General features: G+C 38.0%; 2 protein-coding genes across 5 annotated transcripts in view; one reads left to right on the plus strand and one right to left on the minus strand.

Annotated features, from left to right (window-relative positions):
* Positions 1 to 10579: 10579 nt before the first annotated feature.
* LOC127634468 (putative nuclease HARBI1) lies at positions 10580 to 16030 on the minus strand. Its single transcript, XM_052114052.1, has 2 exons — positions 14226 to 16030; positions 10580 to 11915 (listed from the first exon to the last, which is right to left on the minus strand). The coding sequence occupies exons 1-2, from the start codon at positions 14998 to 15000 to the stop codon at positions 11524 to 11526; spliced, it is 1167 nt and encodes a 388-aa protein (XP_051970012.1). The 5' UTR covers positions 15001 to 16030; the 3' UTR covers positions 10580 to 11523.
* Positions 16031 to 17163: 1133 nt separating this feature from the next.
* The window catches only part of zgc:101569 (uncharacterized protein LOC449822 homolog), a 33031-nt gene continuing 22395 nt past the window's right edge, over positions 17164 to 27799 (plus strand). For 2 of the 4 annotated variants that reach the window (XM_052113360.1, XM_052113362.1), the window contains exons 1-2: positions 17164 to 17432; positions 22644 to 22814. In XM_052113360.1, the coding sequence (XP_051969320.1) occupies positions 17303 to 17432; positions 22644 to 22814 (301 nt within the window). In that variant the 5' untranslated portion in view covers positions 17164 to 17302. Of the gene's footprint in view, positions 17433 to 18752; positions 18863 to 19053; positions 19122 to 22643; positions 22815 to 27799 lie in introns of those variants that run through there. The other 2 variants (XM_052113363.1, XM_052113361.1) reach the window with 2 other exon arrangements.

A 27799-nucleotide genomic window follows, 5' to 3' on the forward strand; every position in this document is an offset into this window, starting at 1 on the left:
CCATTATATTTGAATTTGAATGGCTAAACTTGAATAATTGCATTGAAAAACTGAATTTGAATCACATCATTTGAAATTGTATTGTTTAATTAAAATTGAATTTATTCAAAAACTGAATCTGAATTGTATCATTTGAAATTGAATTTATTCGTTTGGAACTGAAGTCCAATAAAATTTGATCCTCACTGAAAATTAAACTCTCTATATATCTTCACTTTCACTTCTCACAATTCAGATTCAGTTCTCAAATTCAATTTCAAGTTACTGAGACAGACATCCGGGTAGTTGGAGGATGAAGGAAGAGCAATCGAGCGCAGATCGATAGATAGCGTTCATTGGCGCACAGGACTCCTCTTGGGCCAATCAGCACCAATGTTTTGGAGCACAGTACGTTACCTGCCATGAAACTATGGAATTACGATTGTGTCAATAATAATGAATGTAACTTTATAAAACTGAACGTAACTTTTTCAGAAACTATCAAAAATATTCCATTACAAAAGAAGAAAAACACAATTAAAATGAAAAAAAAAAATGAACTCAGTCGCACGAATTTAACAGGCTCTTCAAATATGCTTCATTTTTTGTTAATGTTTTTCAAAGATTCGTTTTCGCAAATCGTGGATTCTGAATACATTGCCACAGATTTCGCTTACGCTTCGCAGTTTTTCGTTTGCTGTTTTGAGACAAACCTCTCGTGGGGGTGGGCTTAACAGTGATCTACTCTGATTGGATAGTGAGCTTTTGATGGACAGGTGCTCTCTGACCCGGATGTACAGACGTCACTCAGTGGCGCGCATATTGGAAAGCTCTCGCGGTGATTTGTAGTTATGCAATACGTCGTGCTTTGTTGTATTACTTACTAACAATATGTAAATAATATTTGACCTATAATTATATAATTTAATATTATATGAGACCTTCGATCGTCTAATAATCATCTTCGATCAGTCTGTAAAGATGAGCTCTCAGGAGAGACACGGAGCGGCATCATCTTCCTCCTCTTGTCCTTCAAGGCAGCTTGAAGTAAGTTCGATACAATTTTCGAATTTTACAGAAAACACTCTAAATTTCAACACAGTGGTGGAATATTGCATATATTTTATTATATTTATTCACAATGTTTTGATAAACACATATAAAATATCATAATTTTATATATTTTTTAATAATTTTTTTATTGTCATTCACAAGTTTGCAATGCACTGATGTCATGTCATGATGTTATGTAGTTTGATTGTTTGCTCTTTTGCACAGTTATTATATTCAAGGACGTGTCAATGTAGACAGTGCAGATATCAAACTGGTCTTCATTCTACAGCAAGGCAGAAATCTTGGTGCAGATGCTGCATCTGTACATAACAACCTTGAAATTCTTAACCAGTCGCTCGGGAATACCAGCACAAGGCAGGGTCAGCAGCAGTCCGTTCAGCAGTCGGGGCAGAGTCAAACAGTGGACCAAGATATGGCCAGGTTTCAGTTTTGCAGTCATGACAATGACAAAACAGCAACATTTTATTTAGCATGCATTTACAATACAACAATAAATTTGCAAAATAAAGCCAGAACTGTTGCACACTGTAACGTTACATGAATAAAAGTTTTATCGATGTTATTGGTTACTTCAGTAACACGAACTTACTTCAAGCTGCCTTGAAGGACAAGAGGAGGAAGATGATGCCGCTCCATGTCTCTCCTGAAAGCTCATCTTTACAGACTGATCGAAGATGATTATTAGACGATCAAAGGTCTCATATAATATTAAATTATATAATTATAGGTCAAATATTATTTACATATTGTTAGTAAGTAATACAACAAAGCACGACGTATTGCATAACTACAAATCACCACGAGAGCTTTCTAATATGCGCGCCACTGAGTGACGTCTGTACATCCGGGTCAGAGAGCACCTGTCCATCAAAAGCTCACTATCCAATCAGAGTAGATCACTGTTAAGCCCACCCCCACGAGAGGTTTGTCTCAAAACAGCAAACGAAAAACTGCGAAGCGTAAGCTGAAATCTGTGGCAATGTATTCAGAATCCACGATTTGCGAAAACGAATCTTTGAAAAACATTAACAAAAAATGAAGCATATTTGAAGAGCCTGTTAAATTCGATGCGACTGAGTTCATTTTTTTCATTTTAATTGTGTTTGTCTTCTTTTGTAATGGAATATTTTTCATAGTTTCTGAAAAAGTTACGTTCAGTTTTATAAAGTTACATTCATTATTATTGACACAATCGTAATTCCATAGTTTCATGGCGGGTAACGTACTGTGCTCCAAAACATTGGTGCTGATTGGCCCAAGAGGAGTCCTGTGCGCCAATGAACGCTATCTATCGATCTGCGCTCGATTGCTCTTCCTTCATCCTCCAACTACCCGGATGTCTGTCTCAGTAACTTGAAATTGAATTTGAGAACTGAATCTGAATTGTGAGAAGTGAATGTGAAGATATATAGAGAGTTTAATTTTCAGTGAGGATCAAATTTTATTGGACTTCAGTTCCAAACGAATAAATTCAATTTCAAATGATACAATTCAGATTCAGTTTTTGAATAAATTCAATTTTAATTAAACAATACAATTTCAAATGATGTGATTCAAATTCAGTTTTTCAATGCAATTATTCAAGTTTAGCCATTCAAATTCAAATATAAATGGTTCAAATTCAGTTTCTGGTGGCACATATTTCAGCCCATATTCCTCAGAAGGGTGGCGGGCTTCTCCCTTAGAGATATGGTGAGGAGCTCAGTCATCCGTGAGGAGCTCGGAGTAGATCCACTGCTCCTTTGCGTCGAAAGGAGTCAGTTGAGGTGGTTTGTGCATCTGGTAAGGATGCCCCCTGGCCGCCTCCCTAGGGAGGCGTTTCAGGCACGTACAGCTGGGAGGAGGCCTCGGGGAAGACCCAGGATTAGGTGGAGTGATTACATCTCCACACTGGCCTGGGAACGCCTCTGGGTCCCCCAGTCAGAGCTGGTTAATGTGGCTCGGGATAGGGAAGTTTGGGACCCCTGCTGGAGCAGCTGCCCCCGCGACCCGACTTCGGATAAGCGGTTGAGGATGGATGGACTGGAACATCAATTAAAGTATTTGTTCCATATTAATAGAATATAAAATGGCAAGTGTTATGTATTCTCAGCTGCCTGTCCAAGTAGGACAACTTTGTTGGTTCTGGAACAACACTGCAATCAGCAGGGGCGGTCTCTAGGGTCAGTGGATATTCGGGGCTTAGCCCAGACCTCTGTGGATACGTATGGGCCATCCTTTTATGTAATATCGGAATACAACACAATTTATAATAAAAAGTTAAATGTTTGTATGTGAGGTGTCATTTTTATAACAAATCTTTAAATATTACTGAACATAAAACTAAAAGATCCCAGTAACTTTTGTCTCAATTTTAAATACACTCAAAACAGAACAGACCAAAATATAACTCCCTTTTCACTGTACATCCATTGCAGTCTCACGGTTATGATTTCAAGCTTGATTACACTTCCTACTGCTTGACAAATTCACAGAGCTCTAGATGGTGCTATAGGAAGTGTTATTGAGCTTGAAATCACGATTGCAAGGAGATTGCATTCAAGATGTACAGTGAAAAAGGAGTTATATTTTGGTCTGTTTTGAGTCATATGAATTACTTTTATGCTGACTTTATCTAATTTTTGGAGCTTCAAAGGCCTGATCACCATTCACTTGCAATGTATGAACCTACAGAGCTGAGATATTCTTCTAAAAATCTTCTTTTGTGTTCTGCAGAAGAAAGTAAGTTATGCACATCTTAGATGGCATGACGGTGAGTAAATGATGAGAGAATTTACATTTTTGGGTGAACAAAATTGTTTTATCCCTTACGGCTCTCTGTAATTCAGAAAACATTGCGAACAATTGATCGTTTTAAAGTCTATATTATTGATTTGCCAGGTGTTTTAGGTAAGTTTAGAATACGTTCTTACAAGTGAAAAAAGAAATTCGTGACACTGTGTCTTAAAAGAGGTTTGTAAATGTAACGGACTAAATTTAGCAAAGTCCTCAGCACAGCCTCTACCACTTGGTCTAGATGGACCAAGATTTTGAAAATTCACAGCCGCAATCACGGGTCAGGAGTGCTCTTCTTTCATGAGTGCTAAAAAGCAGCCGCCAACAACACAGTGCATTGGTTCTGAATTGAGTTGGTATACACCAATCCCATTGTTTACAAAAATGTCAGCACATTTGCAGTAAGCGGTGGCAGAAAGCATGTGTTGCGATCAAATGAGTCTGTCTGAAAAATTGAGTCCCCCGCTGACATCATAGCGATTCCATTAGCTTATACAGTGGTACATGTGAACCCTTTGGAATTAGCTGGTTTTCTGCATTGATTGGTCATTAAATGTGATCTTATATTCATCGGTCACAATTATAGACAAACACAATGTTAACTTAAGCTAACAACACACAAACAATTATGATCTTTCATGTCTTTACACCCCATTAAACATTCATAGTAATGTGGTAAATGTAAGTGAACCCTTGGATTTAAATAACTGGTTGATCCTCCTTTGGCAGCAATAACCACAACCAAGCATTACCTGCACAACACCTGCACAACACTCAGAAGGAATTTTCGACCATTCATCCTCACAGAACTTCTTCAGCTCAGCCATATTCTTAGGATGTTTGGATGTCTCTCTTGAGGTCATTCCACAGCATCTCGATTGGTGGATTTTGTTTTTTAAGCCATTCTGTTGTGGATTTACTTTATGTTTAGGGTCATTGTCCTGATGTATCACCCAACTTCTACTGCGCTTTAGCTGACGCACAACCACCCAGACATTATCCTGTAGGATTTCTTGATAAACTTGGGATTTCATTTTTCCCTCGATGATAGCAAGTGGTCCAGGCCCCAAATCATGATGCTCACTCCACAGTACTGTACTTTGTCATTGGGATGATGCTTTCATGTTGGTATGCTGTGCCATTTTTACACCATACATAGTGCTGCGTGTTCTTCCCAAACAATTCAACCTTAGATTCATCAGTCCACAAAACATTTTCCCAGTATAGTGTCAAGGTGGTCATTGGCAAACTTCAGGCATGCAGCAATGTTTTTCTTGGAAAGCAGCGGCTTCATTCGTGGTCTGTTTAAGGTTTTTCAAATTGTAGACTCATGAACAGAGATGTTAAGCAGTTCTAAGGATTTCTTTTAGTCTTTGACTGTCACTCTAGGGTCATTTTTACCTCATTGAACATTCTTCTGTGTGTCCTTTTAAGTATTCTTAGCTGGACGGCCACTTCTAGGGAGAGTAGCCACAGTACTAAATAGTCTCCACTTCTAGATAATTTGTCTAACTGTGGACAGATGAATATCTAAACTCTTCAAGATAACTTTGTAGTTACCCTTTATACAAAGCAACAATTCTTGATCGTAGGTCTTCTGAGATCAATTTTGTGAGGCATGGTCCACGTTACCAGATGTTTCTTGTGAGTAGCAAACTCAAAATGTTTGAGGTGCGTTTTATAAGTCAAAATAGCTCTAAACCACACCTCCAATCTCATTTCATTAATTGGATGACAGGTTTGCTAAATCCTAACTCTAATTAGCTTTTGGTGATATAATTACCCTAGGGGTTTACATACTTGTTCCAACTAAATTGTGAATGTCTGAATGATGTATTCTGTATGTACAAGAACAATACAATAATCTGTGTGTTATAAGTTAAAACAGATTGTGTTTGTTCATTATTGTAACTTAGATGATCAAACCAGATTTTAAGACAAATGTATACATAAATGCAAGTAATTCCAAAGGGTTCACACTGTGTTTTGCCACTGTAGAACTTTTATTGGGTACTGTCTTCACTGCCTGAGTAGAAATCCTACAAAAACCTTTTGATGTCTGTCAATATAACTGTAACTACAAAATGTAATGACTGATCATATGTTGCACAAATTAGTATATAAACAAAGCTATAGATTGTTAAATGAAACATTTCTTGTTCTGTTTTTCACTACAAAATTACTGAATCACAATATTACAAAATGCATTACAAATTTACCATACAATCTTATATGCACACCAGCAATTATGAGGGAACAGCTGAAATTTCTGTGGAGTTTAAATACTCTATTTATATTTACATCAATGCGCCAAAACCTTAACCACCGGCCTAATATGCTGTTGGTTCTCTGCATGCCACAAATACAGCATAAACCCACCGAGACATGGACTCTACAAGACCCCTGAAGGTGTCCTGGAGTATCTGGCACCAAGGCATTAGCAGCAGATCCTTCAAGTCCAGTAAGTTGCGAGGTGGAGCCACCATGAATCTGACTTGTTGGTCCAGCACATCCCACAGATGCTCAATCAGATTGAGGTCTGGACAGTTTGGAGGCCAGGGCAACACCTTGGACTCTTCATCGTGTTACTCAAACCATTACCGAACAATGTGTGTGGTGTGGCAGGGCGCATTATCCGCATTATCCGGAAGCGGCAGCGGAAGTGGTGGCCCTCGTGTGAAGCCCTCCTTGTGTGAAGACCTACTTGGGTAAAGACCAGTGAGTCTACCTGTGCGAGTCCACCGAGCAAGGACACTGACAAGGCTCCACTCACCAAAGCACTTAAGTATTTTTCTATTCTATCTCTTTTATTATTTTACTTATACATACATACTATCATGTCTAGTTCAACACCTGCTCCATTCTCGTTCTCAGTGGGACTCTGGAACTGCCAGTCTGCTGTGAACAAAGCTGCCTTCATTCCAGCTTTCGCCACGCAGTCCACCCTCAGCATCCTGGCACTGACAGAGACATGGATACGTCCTGAGGATACAGCAACACCTGCTGCTCTCTCTAACAACTTCTCCTTCTCCCACACCCCTCGACATACTGGTAGGGGTGGGGGAACAGGTTTGCTCATTCATAATAACTGGACTTTTTCACCACATGCTTCACTATGTAACAATACATCTTTTGAATTCCATGCCATTACTACAATGCAACACACAAAATTACATGTTGTTGTCATCTATCGCCCCCAGGTCAGCTGACAAGCTTTCTTGAGCAATTGGATGTCCTGCTGTCCTCCTTGCCAGAGGATGGCAGGCCACTTGTGGTTCTTGGTGATTTCAACATACACCAGGACAAACCCCAGGCCATTGAACTGAATACTCTTCTGGCCTCATTTGACTTGGAAAGACTACACACCACAGCAACTCACAGGTCGGGCAACCAGCTGGACCTCATTTTTACACGTAACTGTACCACCTCTAATATTCTTGTTACACCTTTACATGTCTCTGATCACTACTTTGTTCAATTCAACATGATTCTCCCATCCATTGTAAAACCGACCCCACCTTTGGTTTCCTTTCGCCGTAACCTCCGTTCCCTCTCACCCTCTCACCTTTCCACTGATGTCTCTGCCTCTCTTCCCACAATAAATGTATTTTCCATGCTTGATGCGAACACTGCCACAGACACACTTAGCTCTACTTTAACAACCTGTCTAGACAACATCTGTCCTCTCTCCTCTAGACCAGCACGGACTACACCACCCAGCCCCTGGCTGTCTGACGTCCTTCGTGAACATTGGACTGATCTCAGGGCAGCTGAGAGGAGATGGCGGAAATCTAAAGATCCAGCTGATCTAGGTAAATATCAGCTTCTGCTCGCAACTTTTTCAAATAACGTTAAAACTGCAAAAACTTCATATTACCAGACCAAGATCAACAGCACCACAGACACTCGTAGCTTGTTTAGAACATTTAACACACTTCTCTGCCCTCCCCTCCACCACCTGACACATCACTGACAGCAGATATATTCGCCACATTTTTTACTGATAAGGTTACAGCCATCAGCAATACATTCACAGCACCACACCCTGTCAAACACCTGGCTCCTGTATGCAACCCTTCTTTCCCTATGTTCTCTCCTTTAACTGACACTGAGGTCCCTAAACTCCTCCACTCCAACCACCCCACAACCTGTTCCCTTGACCCCATTCCATCACACCTTCTCCAGGCCATCTCTCCGTCCATCCTACCGGCACTTACACACATAATTAACACATCCCTTCTTGGAGGCACTTTTCCCACTACATTTAAGCAGGCTCGAGTAACCCCACTGCTGAAAAAACCTGCACTTAACCCCACACAGATAGAACACTACAGACCAGTCTCTCTCATCCCATTCATGGCAAAAACACTTGAAAGGGCAGTTTTCAATCAGATCTCCGCCTATCTCTCACAGAACAAGCTGCTGGATGACAATCAGTCGGGCTTCAAAAGTGGACACTCCACTGAGACTGCCCTGCTGTCTGTCATGGAGTCGCTGAGACAGGCGAGAGCTGAATCGAGATCATCCGTTCTGATTTTGCTGGACCTTTCTGCTGCCTTTGACACAGTCAACCATCAGATCCTACTCTCCACCCTCTCTAAACTGGGTATCACTGGAACTGTGCTTGACTGGTTCAACTCTTATCTCTCAGAAAGGTCCTTTGAGGTAGCATGGAGAGGGAAGTATCCAAGCCACACAAGTTACTTACTGGGGTACCTCAGGGATCAGTGCTTGGGCCACTTCTCTTCTCCATATACACAACATCACTGGGACCCATCATCCAGTCACATGGTTTCTCTTACCACTGCTACGCTGATGACACGCAACTCTACTTGTTTTTCCAGCCCAACGACACCACAGTGACCGTTCGAATCGCTGCCTGTCTGGCAGACATCTCGGCCTGGATGAAGGAACACCACCTTCAACTCAACCCTGCCAAGACCGAACTCCTTGTCTTTCCAGCCAACCCGGCTGTTGAACACATCACCGTGCAGCTGGGTCCAACTACAGTTTCGCCTTCCAAAACGGTCAGAAATCTAGGGGTAACCATTGATGATGAGCTAAATTTCACAGACCACATTTCAAAAACTGCAAGATCTTGTAGATTTACACTCTACAATATCAGGAAGATAAGACCCTTCCTCTCTGTACATGCCACACAACTGCTCGTTCAGTCCCTTGTCATAACTAGACTGGACTACTGTAACGCTCTCATTGCAGGCCTTCCTGCATGTGCTATTAGACCTCTCCAAATGATCCAGAATGCAGCAGCACGTCTGGTCTTTAATGAACCTAAGAGAGCACATGTTACACCACTCTTTGTCTCTCTCCACTGGCTGCCAGTTCATGCACGTTTTAAATTCAAGGCCCTGATGCTGGCATATAAAACAGTCACTGGGTCTGCTCCAGCATACCTAAAAAACATTTATGCAGAGCTACGTTCCCACCAGAAGCCTGCGGTCGGCTAAGGAACGTCGCCTTGTCGTACCAAAACAAAGAGGCACCAAAACACTTTTCCGGACTTTCAGTTTCATCATACCACGGTGGTGGAATGACCTTCCCAACTCAATCCGGGAAGCTAACTCACTCTCTATCTTCAAAAAACGGCTAAAAACACATCTTTTCCAAAAGCACTTAACCGGTCACTAAAATAAATAAATAAATAAATAAATAAATATATATATTTACATTTCTTGTTGCACTTAAATCTGTTTTGTATACTATTATGATGATAGTGAAACTTTGAAATATGGCACTTTTTGTACCACTGTCTCCCTAAGATGATTCGCTGATGTTCTTCCTCTTTTGTAAGTCGCTTTGGATAAAAGCGTCTGCCAAATGAATAAATGTAAATGTAAATGTAAAGATGTCACTGCCATCAAGAAATAAGATTGCCACGAAGGGGTGTACCTGGTCTGCAATGAGGTTTAGGTAGGTGTCACATGCCAAACTGATGTCCACATGAATGGCCGGTCCCAGGATTTCCCAAAGCATCACACTCCATCCACCAGCTTGTCGTCTTCCCACAGTGCATCCGGGTGCCATCACTTCCACAGGTAAACGGTGCACACATACACAGACATCCACATTATGTAAAAGAAAACAGGACTCATCGTGCCAGGCGACCTTATTCCACTGCTCCAAAGTCCACTTCTGATGCTTGTGTGCCGATTGTAGGCACATTTGATGGTGGGCAGGGGTCGTCATAGGAACTCTGACCGGTCTGCAGCTACAGGGTGCGATGCACTGTGTTGTGACACTTTCCTCACATAATCATCATAAACATTTTCTGTGACTTGTGCCACTGTTGACCTTCTGTCGGTTCGTACCAGATGGGATAGCCTTCGTTGTACTCACACATCGATGAGCCAAACACACCATCGCCGCTTGCAGTTTGTACCTCCTCTGTCTAAATATACTCACCACTGCTGACCAGCAGCACACCACAAGCCTTGCAATTTCAGATGCTCTGACCCAGTCATCTGGCCATAACAATTTGGTCCTTGTCAAAGTCGCTCAGGTCTTTACTCCTGCCCATTTCTAATGCATTCAACACGTTGACTACGAGAACTGGTTGTTCACTTAATCTACCCAGACCTCGACGACATGTGGAGTTGTTAGGAGATGATCACCGCTATTTGCTTCATAATGTTTTGGCTCATGTGTGTTTTCCCTCAAAAATGTATTTGTGCAGAGCAGATTTGTGTACATTTAAAAACAACTTGCCTAAAACATGTCTTTAATGCACAATGTTTATTTAAATAAATATGCTCATCATTTATGTGAAGCCAGTCAAGTTATTTTCATATGTATAGATCTTTTCAGTTTCAAAGGAAATTGTGACCATTCAGTACATCTAAAATCTAAATAAAAAATACAAAATAAATGAAATCCATGGATATCATCATTTGATACCGTCGCTACACCTTGGTGCCATTACAATCGATTTATTGATTTTTTTTTTTGTAAGTGTTAATACTAGGAGTTCAAGTTAAATCCTTCCATAGATGACAAGATAAATGTTTTTATTTGTGTAGTTTGTGGACACAGAATAATGCTTTTGTATTAACTTGTTGATTCATTATTGATTTCATTGAATAAAGCTTACATAAATTAATAATAAACTGGCATTGGCATGCATTTATTTGTTAATTCATATATAGAAATCCACAGTTTAAATGTCTAAACTGAAATACGTTCTGGTTTCTTGTCCCTTTTTACAACTACTTCAACGGTAACACTTTACAATGAGGTTCTGTGTTAACTATAGTTAATGCATTAGTTATGTCATGACAAATTAACAGTAATGTTTACAGCATTTAATTACTAACAATTAGCTTGATTAATGTTCATTTATAAATATAGTACTATTCAAATGCATTAACTATTGTGAACAAATACAACATTTATGTTACAAATGTATTAGTATATTCAGAAATTAAAATTAGCCAAGATTAATAAATGGTGTAAAAGTATTATTCATTGTTAGTTCATGTTAACTAATGTGTTAAATGAATAGTACACCCAAATATGAAAATTCGTTCATTATTTTTGAGTGAACTATACTTTAAACTAATGCTAATGTAAACAACCTCATTGTAAAGTGTTTCCAATTCAACTGCTAAGACAAAACAAGTCAATCCAAGTCACAGACGTTTGTTTGCATGTGTCATTCTCTGTCTCTCCATGCACTTCTCAGTTGTCCTCTGCACTAGTAAAAAACATTCCTATCATCTCATCTTTAGTTTCTTGCATGTAGTTGTATGGCGGATCTGCTGTGTAGTTGACCTCTGAAAAAGGGTGCAGCGGCTCTATGGCAAAATCCCAGGGTAACTGCACTGAGAACTTCTTGGATATGTTGTGCAAAACGCAGCATGCTGTGATGGTGCAGGCCACCGACTCGAGAGTCTGAATGGAGCCGAAGTCACGCAGACACTGGAAACGACTCTTCAAACTACCAAACACCTGCTGCATGCGGCCATATACCTGAGCGTGTGCTTTGTTAAATCTGTGGGCAGCGTTGGATTTGAGGCGAGAGGGGTCAACGGGGGTCAGCACATGCCCACCACCAAACAAACCTCTGCCACCTGTGTTTGCAGAGGAGAGGATAATGTTACTAACATCACAATAAACTTGAATATAGGTGTGGGCTTTGTAAGGAATAGCATACCAACATACTTCTATTACTAACTTACCAAATGCTGGAAATACCAAATCTAATGGGGGCCAAGCCTCTTTTAAAAATCTACGGGAGCGCTGGCAAAGAGAAACCAACATTCAAATTGGGGAATTTTCCCACAAAGTTGTTTCCTTTGCCCAATAAGAGTTTGGGGAACTGCAATGAGGAGCAACATTTCATATTTTCCCAAAACATTGATGGTTCAAGTTTGGAATAATAATGTTATTAGATTTTTCTTTATAGAATAGATCTTTTTTTTTTTTTACACATCATTAGTTTTTTCAAGCAAGAATGTATAATGTTGTTTGTTTCCAAACACACAAAACCCAAAAAGTGTTTCATAACGCATATATAGAGTACAATGGGGCTAAAGCCAATAATAATGCCATTATAAAGATCAACTGTCTGTTCTAGGGCTTTCAAAATCATGACGATTAAGTGTCATACAAAATATCATACTTTTGTGCGCTTCATAAATGAAGTAAATTATTCACATTTAACTTTTACTTGATTTCCTTTAAGGCTTTAAAACCTTTTTAATAACTTTCATATACTTACAATATATTTTCTCTTTTTTTTCAATATATTTTAGCTATTATATATATTACATTATATTAGAAGTTTCTATCAAAATGTCTTCGCTTTCACACATTACTTTAAGGCTCTCTTATTAAAGCCACAAGCCCAATAAAGACCTTTAATTCTGTGTTTCTTCATTCTATCATCTCAGCGTTGACACAGGGCTCCTCCTGCGTGTTTGAACCCACAACAACATATAACATTTGTCATTACACGATTGTTAAAGTGAAACCAGAGCACTTTGCATTCACTAAAATCCTAGTTTACTTTTTTGCGGTAGATTGGCACGATCCTCCGCAGATGGTAGTCTGAGGTGCGCCTCATTGAGACGGTCGTAGATTTCAATGACTGAGACAGACCAAATGCAGCTCCTTTTTCACATACATCTTGCCATTGCAGTCTTTAGGCACGTTCACGAATTTCAAGTTTGATGATTACACTTTCTAGTGCTTGACGCATGTGCAGAGTGCAAAATGGTGCTAGGAAGTGTAATCGAGCTTGAAATCATGAATGCCAAGTAAACTGCTGATATCAAGATCTATAGTGAAAAAAGGAGTTATAATTTAGTCTGTTCTCACCCAAAATCAATCAGATTACTTCAGAAGACATGAGGTGCATCCCAAGCCGAACAGTAGTGGCAGTAGTTTTAGTAGTACCGTTCGTTACACATTATTAAACATAAAGAAGTGTATTTCAAGTTTTCAACCGTCAAAACAGAGTGTAGAATGTTGGACACTTCATGCACTCAACACACACGGCCGTACATACAAGGGGCGGAGTTAACTGGCTGCACTGCTGGTCTGAAAAAACTATTGTAAATTATGAAGAATGTAGCAGCCATGGCGAAACTTCAGTGGATACAGCACCTTACACATGCGAGTTGAATGCTTTACAATCACCCCAAGCTGTGTGAATATGTACGTTGTTTAAAATACAAGTGTTGATCTGTGGTTGGCTAACACGCTAAAGCTAGCAGCAACACAACACAAGTGTTAGCTGTTAAATGACGAATGCTTCAGTGTAGTAAAACCGTTAAGAAGATATTACACTTTGAAAATTCATACACTACATGGCTGAGTGCATAATATATTTTATATAAGTGCATTGTGTATAGTGTCATTAGGGATACAGCTATGGATAAAACAACTGAAGTCTTATGGATTACTTTTTTGCTGCCTTTACGTGCTTTTTAGGATTTTTTTGTCACCATTCACTTGCATTGTGTGGACTTACATAGCTATGTTTGTGTTCTGCAGAAAAAAGAAAGTCATAAACCTCTGGGATGGCATTAGGGGGAGTAAATAATGAGATCATTTTCATTTTTGGGTGAACTATCCCTTTAACAGATCTGGAGAAATAAATGAGCGAGGTGACATTGACCCTATTAAAAGATAAGAGAACTCTCAATCAGTTCCACACAGTGAGTTTTATATTCCAAACTGATCCAAGAAAAACAACAACACTAGTATCGAAACAGTATCGGCAGACACGCAGCGTTCAGCCATCGGAATTGGTATATCAGAAGAAATAAAGTTGAAAAAGCGGTTTCTGTTCCTCCCTACTTATATTAGTATGCTATTCCGAACAAAGCCACTATTTGACTGGACTGCCAAACGTTGCAAAAGTTCTCTCATTTTACCTAACACCCACGTATGGCCATGTCGAAACGTGCTGAATTGTTTGCCGATGTCTGAGCTCGCCCAAACACTGTCTTCAGGAGTTCCTCCCGGCCAGCACTGCTCGACACTCAACAGATTTCCATCCACATCGAAGATCACCTGCATCATGACAGAATGATAACCCAGACTGTTCATATACATGTACTCCTCCCCGGGCGGAGGGGTCACCTTTACGTGCAGGTAACCCAACACCCCCACCACGTGTGGAATGCCGCTGATGTTCTTGAAGGCCTGCGCAGCTCCCATGCGGTCATTATAACTGTACGGGAAGGTGATGAAGTCAGGGCTCATGCCTGATAAGAGTTTGGTGAGGCTCTTCACTGCTTCGCCAGCGGATGTTTGATCAATTCCCAGACGATCGGTCACTTTGCAGGGCAGAGATCCGTGCGCGTAGAAAGAAAGTGTGGCCAGAATCTTGGCTTCTGACGAGCTCAGGTTGTAGGATGCTGCAAATACGTCTTTCTTTAAACGGGCCTGGATGAAATCGACGATGAAGCGCAGACATTGCCGGTTGAGATGAAAACACTGGGACAGAAATCGGTCGTCGAGGCGGTCTAGAAGAGTGTGTGTGTCAGAGGCGAGAACTGGCACAATGATATTGGTGCTGATGCTGTTTTGAATGGGATGCTTTTCTTGTGTTGAGCTGCTGTTGCTGGATGTTGTTGTTGTTGTATCATTACACGCACTGTATAAATCATCTTGTACGGCAAACCACATAGCTCCGGCCAAAGACATTTTGAGCAGCAGGTGTGAACCTCAATATTTATTTATAAAAACTATATATTTATGAGTAATAATGTGATATATGTATGCTCAAGTATCCAGTGGTAAGACTATGAGCGAACTGGCCGATAAACTATCCGTCTAAATGAACTGAATCATTCTGGATCTAGGTAATTCACGAACATTCTAGGGGTGGGAATCACAAGGTAACTGGCGATACAATATAATATCGATATCTAGGTCACAATACGATATTATCGCGATTCTTTATTTTTGGTGTATTGCGATTCAAAACTATGACATATTGCGATATTTCACTCAATGTTTCTCATTCGTCTTCATCACCAAATGCATTGTTAAATTTCTATAAAAAGTGCCAGTTTAAAAATCAAGGCCAGCTTATTTGCTAATATTTATGTACAGTGCAAAGCCATTAGCATATAAGACTATAATGGCTCCCAATTTCTGAGGTTATATCAATGTAGATAGACTTTCTAAATTAAATTTTAGTATTTATTAATGCAATAGTAGCCTAAACATAAAAAAAAATAATAATTACAACACAGTTTTAACGCACAAAAGTATAATAGAGTTCACCTCAAAGGTTAGCCTATTTTATATGATACTAACTTTTTTGTCAAAATACCCCAGTTAATGCTACTATTGTAATATCGTAAGGGAGGGTAATTATGTGTAAATTAACTGCTCCTTCTAAGGGACTGTTGTTGAATTCCTAGATCAATTTGGCAAAATTTCTCTCATCACCACAACATGAATGTGGAAAAATGTAAATAATAATAATAATATCGATATTTGCAATTAAAATATCGATACAATATCACGAGGAAAATATCACGATCCTTTAACATATGGATATTTTCCCCACCCCTAGAACATTCCGGTATATTTGGGTGTAATAACTACCAATCGTTACTTAAACCAGCTCTGTTGCATCACGTCAATATGTGCGTCTGACTGCACGCTGGTGTAATTTAAAAACACAAACCTTTACCGCAAAACAAGACACGGCCGCTTCGAGTAAACGCAGTGTGTTTGAACTTCCGGATCACAAGAAGATACGTGTTGCCTTTCATAATAAAAGACCCGCCAGCAAAACTGTTCAGAAAACAGTAAGAAAACATTGGAGCTTAAAACGCTTAATAACTGAAACACATTTTAGGTTAAAAAATGTTTACATAGGGAAATTGTTGGCCTATAGTTTATGTGTTGAGAGTCTATGAATTTGTGACCTTTTCGCTTTTTAAAATAAATGTAAATAATCCTATAATGTGACAAATATTTCAAGTAATCTCTCTTATTGTACATCTATATATTACTTAATATAAGGTCCTAAGGCACATAATTATACACGAATTTTGTTTAAAATGATTTTAGATGAAGTGAAACATTCTACTCTGTCAAACTTCATTTCAATTAAATTCAAACAGTCTAGTATTTATTCTCTCTTTATATATTATGTTTCAATGGACATCATGTGTGTTATATTTCTATGTAATCTTATGTTCACCACATATGTATTGCATCTATGTGAAACATTTAATAGGATTCAGGTATAAATGTACAAATGTAGGTACGTCACTTTGAGCTTGGCACTTGTGTCTCTCCAGTTGCCTTTCTTATGGCACGACTTCATATATTTTGCACATACAATATTGTATAATACTGAATAAATGTATATGATTGAAAATTCGTTGTGGTTTGCAAAAAAAAAGAAGGGAAAATGCTTCTTTAATAAGCACATTTAGGTTTTTTTTTTTTTTTTTTTTTTTTTTTAAAGCAATAAAAACGTCAGGCGTGTGGGTCTGTTTCTGTGGCTCTGAGTCTGACTTTCCTAAATCAGAGAGTGCTCAAGTTCTGGCACAGTGTGGTTTCTATTTACTGTGTTGACAACCGCTGCTTGTGTGGAATCAAACGCTGAGTTCGTAACGGCATACTACCCATACTACTCTTACTACTTCTACCATATATGTCTATGGCAGAAATAGTATGATTAATAGTATGCGATTCCTTTCTACGTCCGTTGACTGTGGGAGCTAGGGCTTCTTGGTTTTACGTTCAAGTTTCTCCCATTGATTAAAATAAATTGGTCCGTCTCTAGCAAATAAATAGTCTCTGGTGGAATTCAATAGGCTTTTATGGGGGACTTTTACGTTAGCATGTCGACGGATTTGTATTTCTTCGCATAACATTCACAACCAAACAAAATGTACTGTGAATTTTGACACATTTTAACTTTATAAACTCGGCAAATTAGTCCGTTTTTAAAGGCGCATTAAACATTTCATCCTGAAGTATGGCTTTAACTTTGTGGAGAGTATCAGTTCGTACTGGATTCAGGAGGACAATTCAGAGTTTAAACTCAATACAAAGACAAGAATATTACAGCAGCTCGTCCAACGAAGAGAGACCAAACTGTGGCACAGGTAAAGTTATAAAATAAGAGTGTGTTGTTGTAGTCGGCAGGGTGCAGTATAACCTCAAACATTTACAAGACTTGCGAATCGAGATTTTCTTAATGGCACGATGTACTGCATATTGTGCTGTAAATACGGCATATCTCTTTCAGTTATTCAAACGTTTTGGGTGGGTCGGAGATGAGGCGGCTAGAGAATTGGGAGTGTATTAAAAGGAATTCTGCCCAACTATAATATGGCCTGATACACCGGTATGGAAGCTAGAAACCATGGAAGTTGATTTTAAATTACTTCGAGTTAAAACAGTAAGTAATAGTACAGATCTGGTAGCGGAATTTTATAGAAATATAGATTTTAAATATAAAGAGTATATTCAGATTTATACAGACGGATCAAAGGATCCAGAAACAGGAAAGACTGGAGCTGCAGTTTACATTTTCAACCAAAGAGGTGAGATAAGCAGACGAACCACAAATGATCTGAGTGTGTATGCAGTTGAATTATACGCTATTAAGATGGCACTAGAATGGATTGAGGAAAACAAAATTAAAAAAGCTTTAATTGGAAGTGATTCATTGTCAGCTTTATACAGTCTCATGACTGGTATATCTAATAGTCATCAGGATTTACTGTATTCAGTATTGATAATATACACAAGAATAAGGGGGAAATGTTATGAGATTCAATTGATTTGGATTCCTGCTCATATCGGCATTGTGGGTAATGAGAGAGTGGACAAGTTAGCCAAACAAGCTGTTAAAAAAAGAGAATATTGAAGAAAATATTAAGTTGTCAAAGTCTGAAGGAAAGAGTATAATATGGAAAGAAGCCATTAGAGAATGGCAACATCAGTGGGATATGGAAACTAAAGGGAGACATTTATATGCTATTCAAAGTAAAGTTGGGGCTGTGAAGAATAGGGAGGGAATAGAAAAGAAGAAGTAGTTATGACCAGATTAAGGATAGGTCACAGTAATTTGAATAGCACACTACACATTATAGGGAAGCACCCAACTGGTTTTTGTGGTTGTTGTCAGGTTGCAGAAACTATAGAGCATGTGTTGTTGAGTTGCAGACAATATAAAGAACAGAGGAAAAATATGATGGAAGAGTTAGGAAAAATTGGAGCAATAGGGACAGGAATGAAGGAAATACTGGAAAGTGGGGAGAATGAACAAAGCAGAGGAAATATTTTATTATTTTTATCAAGAACAGGACTGATGAGAAGAATATGTAACTGGACATGACAGGAAATAAAGCCGGAAGATGGCGGTAGTGCAACGCTAATGGATGCAAGCTGCCGATAAACTCTGAAGAAGAAGAAGAAGAAGAAGAAGAAGAAGAAGCAGTTATTCAAACGCACTTGAGTACACATAACGTTTTGAACAGCAGTGTGCTACACTGTGGTCAAATGACCTTATTAAGCTTTGTTTAATTCAGTGAGTTGCAAAAATGAATTACTTTGCAAATTTAATGTCTTAATTTATGACAGTCCAATCACGAGTCGAGAAGGGCATAAATCATGGTTTATGTTATTGAAATGAAATATTCCATGCATACTCTGAAGTGTATGTTCACTGCAGAAATAGTACGAGACGTATGTTATAAGTATGTGCTTTTTCAAACACAGCCGTTGTGTACGCCGACCCACTGCGGACCAATCATCTGTAAGCTCAAGGGTTGACGACATTAACATGGGTAAATAACTTTCTGTCATACTTTATCTACCATGGAAATCCTTTGATAAAAAGGCTTAATATTGCTTTTTATACGAATATCGAAACAATTTAGCTCTCAATATTATATGTAGCTATATTAGATTCATGAGTTGGTCTGAATTCAGAAGCATCACGAGGTGGCTTTAATGTGACGTTCAGAAAATATTGAAATACATAGGCTATGAATAAAATTTATGATATTTGCAATTACAATTATTTTATTTCGGACAGTGAATATTATGTGCCAAGCGTAGCAAAGCGTTGGAAGGGGGCGTCGTGATGGCGTCTTTAGTTTAAAACACGTGTCAAGTTCGTAGAAATGTAATGTTTGAGTTCGTGCTGGATTCACAAATAAAAAAAACATTTGAGCATTTTCTGCAAATATATATATATATATATATATATATATATTAGGCTACACACACACCCCGTTCGGGTACAACATTAGAACCACCTGCCTTTGTGTAGGTCCCCCTAGTGCCGCCAAACAGCGCCAAACCACATCTCAGAATAACATTCTGAATATGATATTCTACTCCCTTCAATTGTACAGAGCGGTTATCTGAGTTACCATAGACTTAATCAGTTCAAACCAGTCTGAACATTCTCTGTTGACCTCTCTTATCAACAAGACATCTCTCATCAACTGGATGTTTTTTGCACCATTCTGAGTAAATTCTAGAGACTGTTGTGTGTGAAAATCCGAGGAGCTCAACAGTTACAGAAATACTCAAACCAGCCTGTCTGCACCAACACTAACTACTTTCCATTAAAGGATTTTTTTGTGGAAAAAAGTTTTACCGCATCAAAATAAAGCTGATGGAAATGCAAATAATCACAAAACTTTCGTCTACATATTATTTTTCCGTTTAACTCTTGTCGTTTAATATAAACTCTATGTCGATACTTCAAATGTCTTGTTTGGAAATATTTTTTTTGTAGAGAAAATTGGCATTAACGCAAAAATGCCAATCTTTAGCCTGTGTTAATCATGACGACGGTATACATAATTGAAAGCCAATTTAGTGTACGTGATTATTGATTGATTTTAACGGCAGATCTGATGCTGCAAACATGACACTTCCAGGATTGCCAACACAGATATCTCGTATCATGCACCTGTAACCGACAAGTGCACGGAGAACAAATGAATGGCCACTCTTTGTGATTTAATTTAATCACGGTAGACATCTGTTTATTTATTAAAGTTTCTTTTCCACACCATTCAAAATGATAGACGGCAGTCATGGAATTAGCCACAGTATAAAAACATAATTTCTGTGCACAAAGATGTTTTAAATGAAAATGAATACACAAAACTAGGAGAAAAGCTTCGATGTGCTTTTTTTTGGAACACTAACATATAGCCCAATTCTTTAAAATGATTGTTTAGCTTACTTTACAAAAATTACCAAATGAATAAAGCATTAAATAAAATAATGAATTACCAAACGAAAAAAGTGGTGTTGTTAGGCCTATTTAACTTAAATTAGCTGTACCCTGTTCTGTAGATGAATAAAGTCAGCTGAATGACATTCTCAGAATGTTCTACACTTTTTTCAAAACTAAACTATCAGAACTATTGTCCAGTGTGGAGTTCAATTTCAGAAAACAAGCTTTTGAACATTTTAAAACATTTAAATATTTTAAATATAACCCTCTTTACCTCGGATCGCATTTGCTGGGCTTCTTCAGAAAATGTAAATTGCATTATGACACTAAAATGTATTTTAGATGACAATCAAGTTCAGTTTCTTCATTAAAAGTTGCTGGACAAATATTCGGGACATAATGCTGTTGTGATGGCGATGCTTTAGATTAGATGATTGTTCAAAATGGCCTATTGAATATCAAGAATGTATCGTATATAAACCCTAATATTACACTGACACAATTATTCTTTAATAGTTGTGCACACAGCATATACACATCGACTGATGGTCCTTATACTGAGACAGAAAGTTTCCACACTTCTTGGTGCAGGTTGCCAGCTTGAACAGAACGATGATGATTCTTAAAGATTTTTTAACCAAATTCCAGTCATTTCAGCAATCTCCTTTGTTGTTTTCTTTGCCTGATGCAGGCCAATTATTTGCCCCTTCTGAAACACAGTAGTATCTTTTCCGCGAACACGGGATACGCCTTCCCACATGATCGTTTAAGAAATGAGAACCTGCATCAGTTAGGTTTAAAAGAATTGCTGCCAGCTGAGACATTAATCACTGTAGTAATAATCCAATAACTGTCTCTTCTTGTCTTAAGTATCGCCTTGACTACATGAGTGGACTAAATTAATTATACATTTAAAAAAAAAATCACATATATTTTTCAATGTAATTATTATAATTTTTTTTTACAAATATCAAATACCTGAGAATATCAATAAGTTTTCTCAGGGGACTGCATTTGAACTCTACAAAATATGCATTGTCATAAGAATGTCAAAATATTGATAATTATTTTTATTTTATAATAATGTCTTCTCCTTTTATGTTTTTATTTTAATTAGTTTGTCACATTACAACAACAAAAAAATCTACATGTTGCACCACATGACTTGATTTCATGGACAAAAGTTTTCAAATTGTAATCATATTTTTAAAATAAATTGTTTCACTGATTATATTATTTTAGAAATAATATCAACAGACTATTCAGCACTACTCATGCTAACATTTATTTTTTCAAGAATTACAGCTTTTCATGAGACACCACATGACATTTTTCAGAAACAATATCAAATGACTTTTAACTCAGTAATTGAAAACATGTTCATACTAGAAGAGTTGTATTCAAGTAACTGTTTAGTGTGAATTACATTTGTAATGTATTTTTTAATTATTTAGGTCTGGACAAAAAATGACCATCATGTCTTTGACTCACAATTTTTCATTTAAAAAATGTGTAACTATATGTTGAAATGAACATTAACCAGGATTTATAAATGCTGTAAAAGTATTGTTCATTTTTATTTCAGGTTAACTAGTGGTTCACTTATATTAACAAATACAAGCTTATTGTAAAGTGTTACCCAAAATATATGGATTTCATTAAACGTTGCACTTTCGTAACCAAGTTGTAACAAATATTGTGACATTTCATTTGCAATAGTTTCTTGACATTATACAAAGTGTAACTCTGTTACAGATATACATATATAATCCAATTTCTGCTGGAAAACAATGGCATTTTGTAATTTTTTCATAATTTTCAACCCCCTTCTTAATGGTGTTTCCAATATCACAAAATCGCATCATGTTTGTTAGGCAGCAAAATAAGTTTACCATATTGAAAGTCAGGTGGACAAAAGTCTCTCACACTGGCAATCGAGACTTTATTATTGTTTTTAAATACTGTTTGGGGTCAGTTTTTATCATGGCTAAAATAGGAGTATTTTATTCTTCCAAAGTCTTTCTCTCTATGAAGCAAAATATTCTACTCAAAGAATGTTCACGTGTGTCCTTTTATAAATACTGGTGTGTCACTCCTCTGTTTTTGTCAGCTACAGTTGGGACGCTGGTAACAGAGAGGAGGGGTGCGGTGATGGTTATTGGGATTAACCGTCCTGAAGTGCGTAATGCAGTGAATCCAGATACTGCTCAGAGACTGACAGAGGAGCTAACAGCCTTTGATCAGGACAAAAGCCTCAATGTAGCTGTGCTTCATGGAATCGGTAAGTGCAGTTACACACTGGTGATGTGAGTTTAGATTATTCAGAAAGCACAATCTTCTAACACTGTGCCAGACACATGTCCCTAATGAGAGTTCAATGTTTATAATGTTCTCCAGACTGTGTTCTCCATTCATTTTATATCATTTATTCCCTTACAAAATAAAACTATTGTGCTGATGCATAGAGATGGCAATCATAAGGATTCTGGTTTCAATTCCATTTCCATTTAGTTTGCTTTCACACTGGCACTTCTGGGGTTCATGGTTCGGCTCTTTTGAATGATGTGAAAGCTGGTTTTCAAACTCGAGTTCACACCTGCAAACCACATCAATATCCGCTTGAAAATGTGGTCAGTTATTCATGTGAACTCTTGTATGATTGACTATGGCTATGAAAGCAATCGGTTTTTGTTTTTTTATGGACTAGTCTAGCTTCATACCATGTGTGACCCACAAATTTTTTTTTTAAATGCAACACTTCACATTGAAAGCTGCCAGAGGCTATTTAGCAGAGACTGACCACTTCTATTAAAATGAATGGGAGAAATTTGAATGGCCTACGGTTGTAGAAAAGGAAGTCCCTCCTTACAGGTAAAAGAACCAATCACTTTTAGATACAGACATCGCTTGTCAGTCAACTTAAGAAAGTGCTTGCGCATTAGCTGAACCAGCCTGAAAAATTGCATTTTTGTCAAACAATACCATCGTTGTCAGATTTTACTGCTGATTTTAAATATGTTCTTTGATTATAATCTTGACCAGCAGTTTGGCGTTTTTGGTCTTTCCCAATTCAAGTTGATAGCTGTATTTTTGTGCCACATGTTTACATAGAAAATAGCTGCCCAGCTTGGGAGGATGTCTAGGATGGCCGCCGAGTGGTCTGATTTGCCTTGAAAGGGACTTTGGAGCCACATACAGTATCTCTGGGATTTAACCATAAAGAGCCTTACAAGTTAAAGCACTATGTAAGATAGGAGATGGTTGTTGACTTTAGGAGAACACAAGGTGAACACACTCCGCTGAACATCGACGGCTCCTCTGTGGAGATCGTCAAGAGCACCAAATTTCTTGGTGTTCACCTGGCGGAGAACCTCACCTGGTCCCTCAACACCAGCTCTATCACCAAGAAAGCCCAGCAGCGTCTCTACTTTCTTCGAAGGCTGAGGAAAGCACATCTTCCAACCCCCATCCTCACTACATTCTATAGAGGGACTATTGAGAGCATCCTGAGCAGCTGCATCACTGCCTGGTTTGGGACTTGCACCGTTTCGGACCGCAAAGCCCTGCAGAGGATAGTGAGGACAGCTGAGAAGATCATTGGGGTCTCTCTTCCCTCCATCAAAGACATTTACAAAAAACACTGTATCCATAAAGCAACCAGCATTGTGGACGACCCTACACACCCCTCACACAAACTCTTTACCCTCCTCCCGTCTGGCAAGAGGTACCGAAGCATTCGGGCCCTCACGGCCAGACTGTGTAACAGCTTCTTCCCCAAGCCATCAGACTTCTCAATACTCAGAGACTGGTTTGACACACACACGTGTCCTGAGTTGCACTTTAATAACTGTCACTTTATAACTGTCTGCTACCTCAATAACTGCTATGTGCATAGAACATTATCTCATAGTATGTTATGTTTACATTTTAGAAACTGTCATCTTTTTGCACTACTGAGTACTGGTCGGCGCTGCACTGTCTATTGTCCTGTTCATTGTCAGTAATTTGTTGTACTGTCCTGTACTTTTTGCACATGTTTGCACATGCACTTTATATAGGTATATATAGGTAGTTTATATAGGTATTTTATTTCGTTGTGTAGTCTCATGTGGTCCTATGTTGGTCCTTTGTTGTTTTTATGTAGCACCATGGTCCTGGAGGAACGTTGTCTCGTTTTGCTGTGTACTGTACTAACTGTATATGGTTTAAACGACAATAAAAACCACTTGACTTGACTTGACTTGACTTGATTTTTGGGTTAAAAATGAACAAATTGCCATTATGAAGTACACAAATGATCAGTGTTTAAAACAATGCCCTTGCCTTACCCTGATTAATTTCAGTCAGCTTATAAAATGTATTAATATTTTGAGCTGACGGGTCAGACTTGGCACGAAATTGCTGGCTTATGTTGTTCCTTTTTGCGTCATGACGTCATGTCCATAAACACAGGAAAGAAGTTCCGGCTGTCTCGTGTTCCAGCTCACAGTTCAGGATGGCATCGCTGTAGTCTGGATGGACGTTTACCTGTTATCCGTTTGGCGCAGTTGTTTACCTGCTATAATGCTTTTGATTTGGATACAGTATGTTGTCTGGTAGGGGTAATGCTTTTATGACTCAAACATTACTTGCGCTGTGTGTGTGTGTGTGTGTGTGTCCGATTGCGATAAGTTGTCAGGGGAATTTACTGTACATATTTACTAATATGAATGACTACTGAAATTGACTTCTTGTACATATTATTTTCATGTTTAATAAATAATTTTTGATCCCCATTATTGCTCGTTTTATGTTTACAGTGTTATTAGGCCTACACTTTCACTTGCTTTATCAACTGCCAATGTCCTTTTTTCAGTTTTTCATAAGTCATAGTTTGTCTTTTGCTGAAAATTACCTTTAAAAATAGTCAATAGTCGTCATGTTATATTCTTTAATTTTAGTCTGGAAAAAAATGACAATTTTATTAAACGAATGTCTTATACTTGATGATGTGCAAAATGGAGAAAAAAAGTGTCAAACTGTAACAGACCAATCTGAATCAAATATTCAAATATAAAAAAAATTAAAAACATTTTCTAATGTATTGTTAACTAGTATAGTGATAATGTAGCAGCAAAATTAACAGTAATTACAGTATAAGTCATCGTTTTTTTTCTTTTTGGCAAACATTTTAAAACTTGTATCTGGATTTTAAATTATTCAGATCTCTTTTTTGTTCAATTTAGTTGTAAGAAATCAGCTCACTTTTCATACACCGTTATTCTTTTGGAACCCATTCAACTTAAATAATATTATAATTTGTAAACAAATAATAATAATAATAATTTATTATAAAAATATCTCAATTGTGCACCTTTATCTTTGAAACCCTCACACTTTTATTTTGACATTTTGAACTCTCCAGAAAGTCCTGTATGAGTCTGTTTGTAGGCAAGTTCCCAGAAGATTCATTCACTTCTTATTCAAATTCTGGTCAATGCACCTCCAGTGCCATTCTAAATGCATATTATAAGTGAACCTAACTATTGAGCATCTTATATATTTATGCATTTTATGATGAGCTATCGCACATCTTCAAGTCTTTGAATAAAATGTACGAGTCATATGAACTGCTTAAATGGTGCTTTTATGGTTCTTTTCTGTAATTTTTGGAGCTTGACAGTAACGAACATGACACACTGTGTATAGGATTTGGATCGGGTTCGTCGGACTGATTACCGATCCGTCTAAAAGCTTCAGTATCGGAGCCGATACCGATCAAGGTATTGGATCGGTGCATCCCTACTGTACACGTACACTGGTGGCAAAAATTTGGAATAATGTACAGATTTTGCTCTTATGGAAAGAAATTGGTACTTTTACCAAAGTGGTATTCAACTGATCACAATGTATAGCCAGGACATTAATAACGACCAGGACCTTCCACATCTCGTTCTGACCTTGTTAGAGCCAGTTGTCCTTTTATCTTTGAAGACTGTAGTCAGGGTTTTTCCTGCATAGAGAATTACTAGGCCATCAAATTTCTTGCCACCTCCAGCTGTCCACAAAATTCTGGTGGGTGTCTTCATGGAAAACACTAACAAGCTTTGCACTCAGTGGATTGTCATTTGTAACTGCAAATCTCTGCAATAATAATAATAATAAAATAAATTCCGTTGTCGAATAGTCGTTTGATGTCGTTTAACGTAACTTCATATAAAACAAAAATGACACACGAGACGAGAGGAGCGCTGCAGCTCGAGTGTCTGATAGAAACACAGATCACAGCTTGGCGATATATCTTGGCCATGTAAATAAACACAAGCTCCAAAACTGTCATTCTCTGTGTGGTCAGAGCACTTCAACCAATCGCAGAAGAGACTCAATCTGAGTGGTAGTGAAGACCGGGAGAGATTTAAAGTTTCGCTGGCTGATGTGCTCTCTTAAAATGGAGACGCTCGTCTCTCACCCCTGCTGTCTGCAGCTCGCAATGAGATCATCATGATAAGATCAATCTTATGTGAAAAATAACACAAAAATGACAACAATAAAATGTGTGTGTGTGTGTGTGTGTGTGTGTGTGTAATATATATATGTGTATATATATATGTATATATGTATGTTTTGGATGGACTAGATTGTCCTTATCAATGCTTATCAATAATACTCTTATGGCTAAAATTTTTTACAGTGTTCTGTGACTAAAATGTCAATATGACTAAATGTTACTAAAATATGACTAAACTTTCAACAGTTTTCATTGACTAAAACTACATTAAAAAGCCCAAAATAGGATTAAGTTGACTAAATATGCTAAAAACTAAAAAGGACATTTGACACAGGACTAAGACTAAATTAAAAAACAGATGACAAAATTAACACTTATTCAGTTGCCAGGTCATTAGGAGTGTAGTAATGCAAAGCCAACATTTACGTGTTCTTAACATCACTTTTTTGATCAGTATGGTACCACCTCCGCCTCATTTTGAGCCAGTAAAAACCCTGGTAGTGTACACCTTTGTATGAAATCTTCACGTTTTTGGCAATTTCAAGCATTATATTGCCTTCATTCCTTAAAACAATGATTTACTGATGAGTTTCTAGAGAAAGCTTTTTCTTGGTTTTGGAGTGATGGCTGCGGTCTAGATTTGATCAAAAATGTCTTTTTTCAAATAGTGATGCTGTTTTTTACATCAGTAATGTCCTATACATGTCCTGACTATACTTTGTGATCAGTTGAATGCCACTTTGGTGAATAAAAGTACCAATTCTTCCGAAACCGCAAAA

Source organism: Xyrauchen texanus, chromosome 41, assembly GCF_025860055.1.
Source record: "Xyrauchen texanus isolate HMW12.3.18 chromosome 41, RBS_HiC_50CHRs, whole genome shotgun sequence".
Classification (NCBI taxonomy): Eukaryota; Metazoa; Chordata; class Actinopteri; order Cypriniformes; family Catostomidae; genus Xyrauchen; species Xyrauchen texanus.

What these genes read in the sequence shown, in the direction of transcription:
- LOC127634468 (XM_052114052.1), bottom strand. Translation starts at nt 15,000, where the DNA reads ATGTCTTTGGCCGGAGCTATGTGGTTTGCCGTACAAGATGATTTATAC. An exon ending in TGGCCATACGTGGGTGTTAG is followed by an intron (nt 11,916 to 14,225) that starts GTAAAATGAGAG and finishes CTGCAAACACAG; the next exon opens with GTGGCAGAGGTTTGTTTGGT.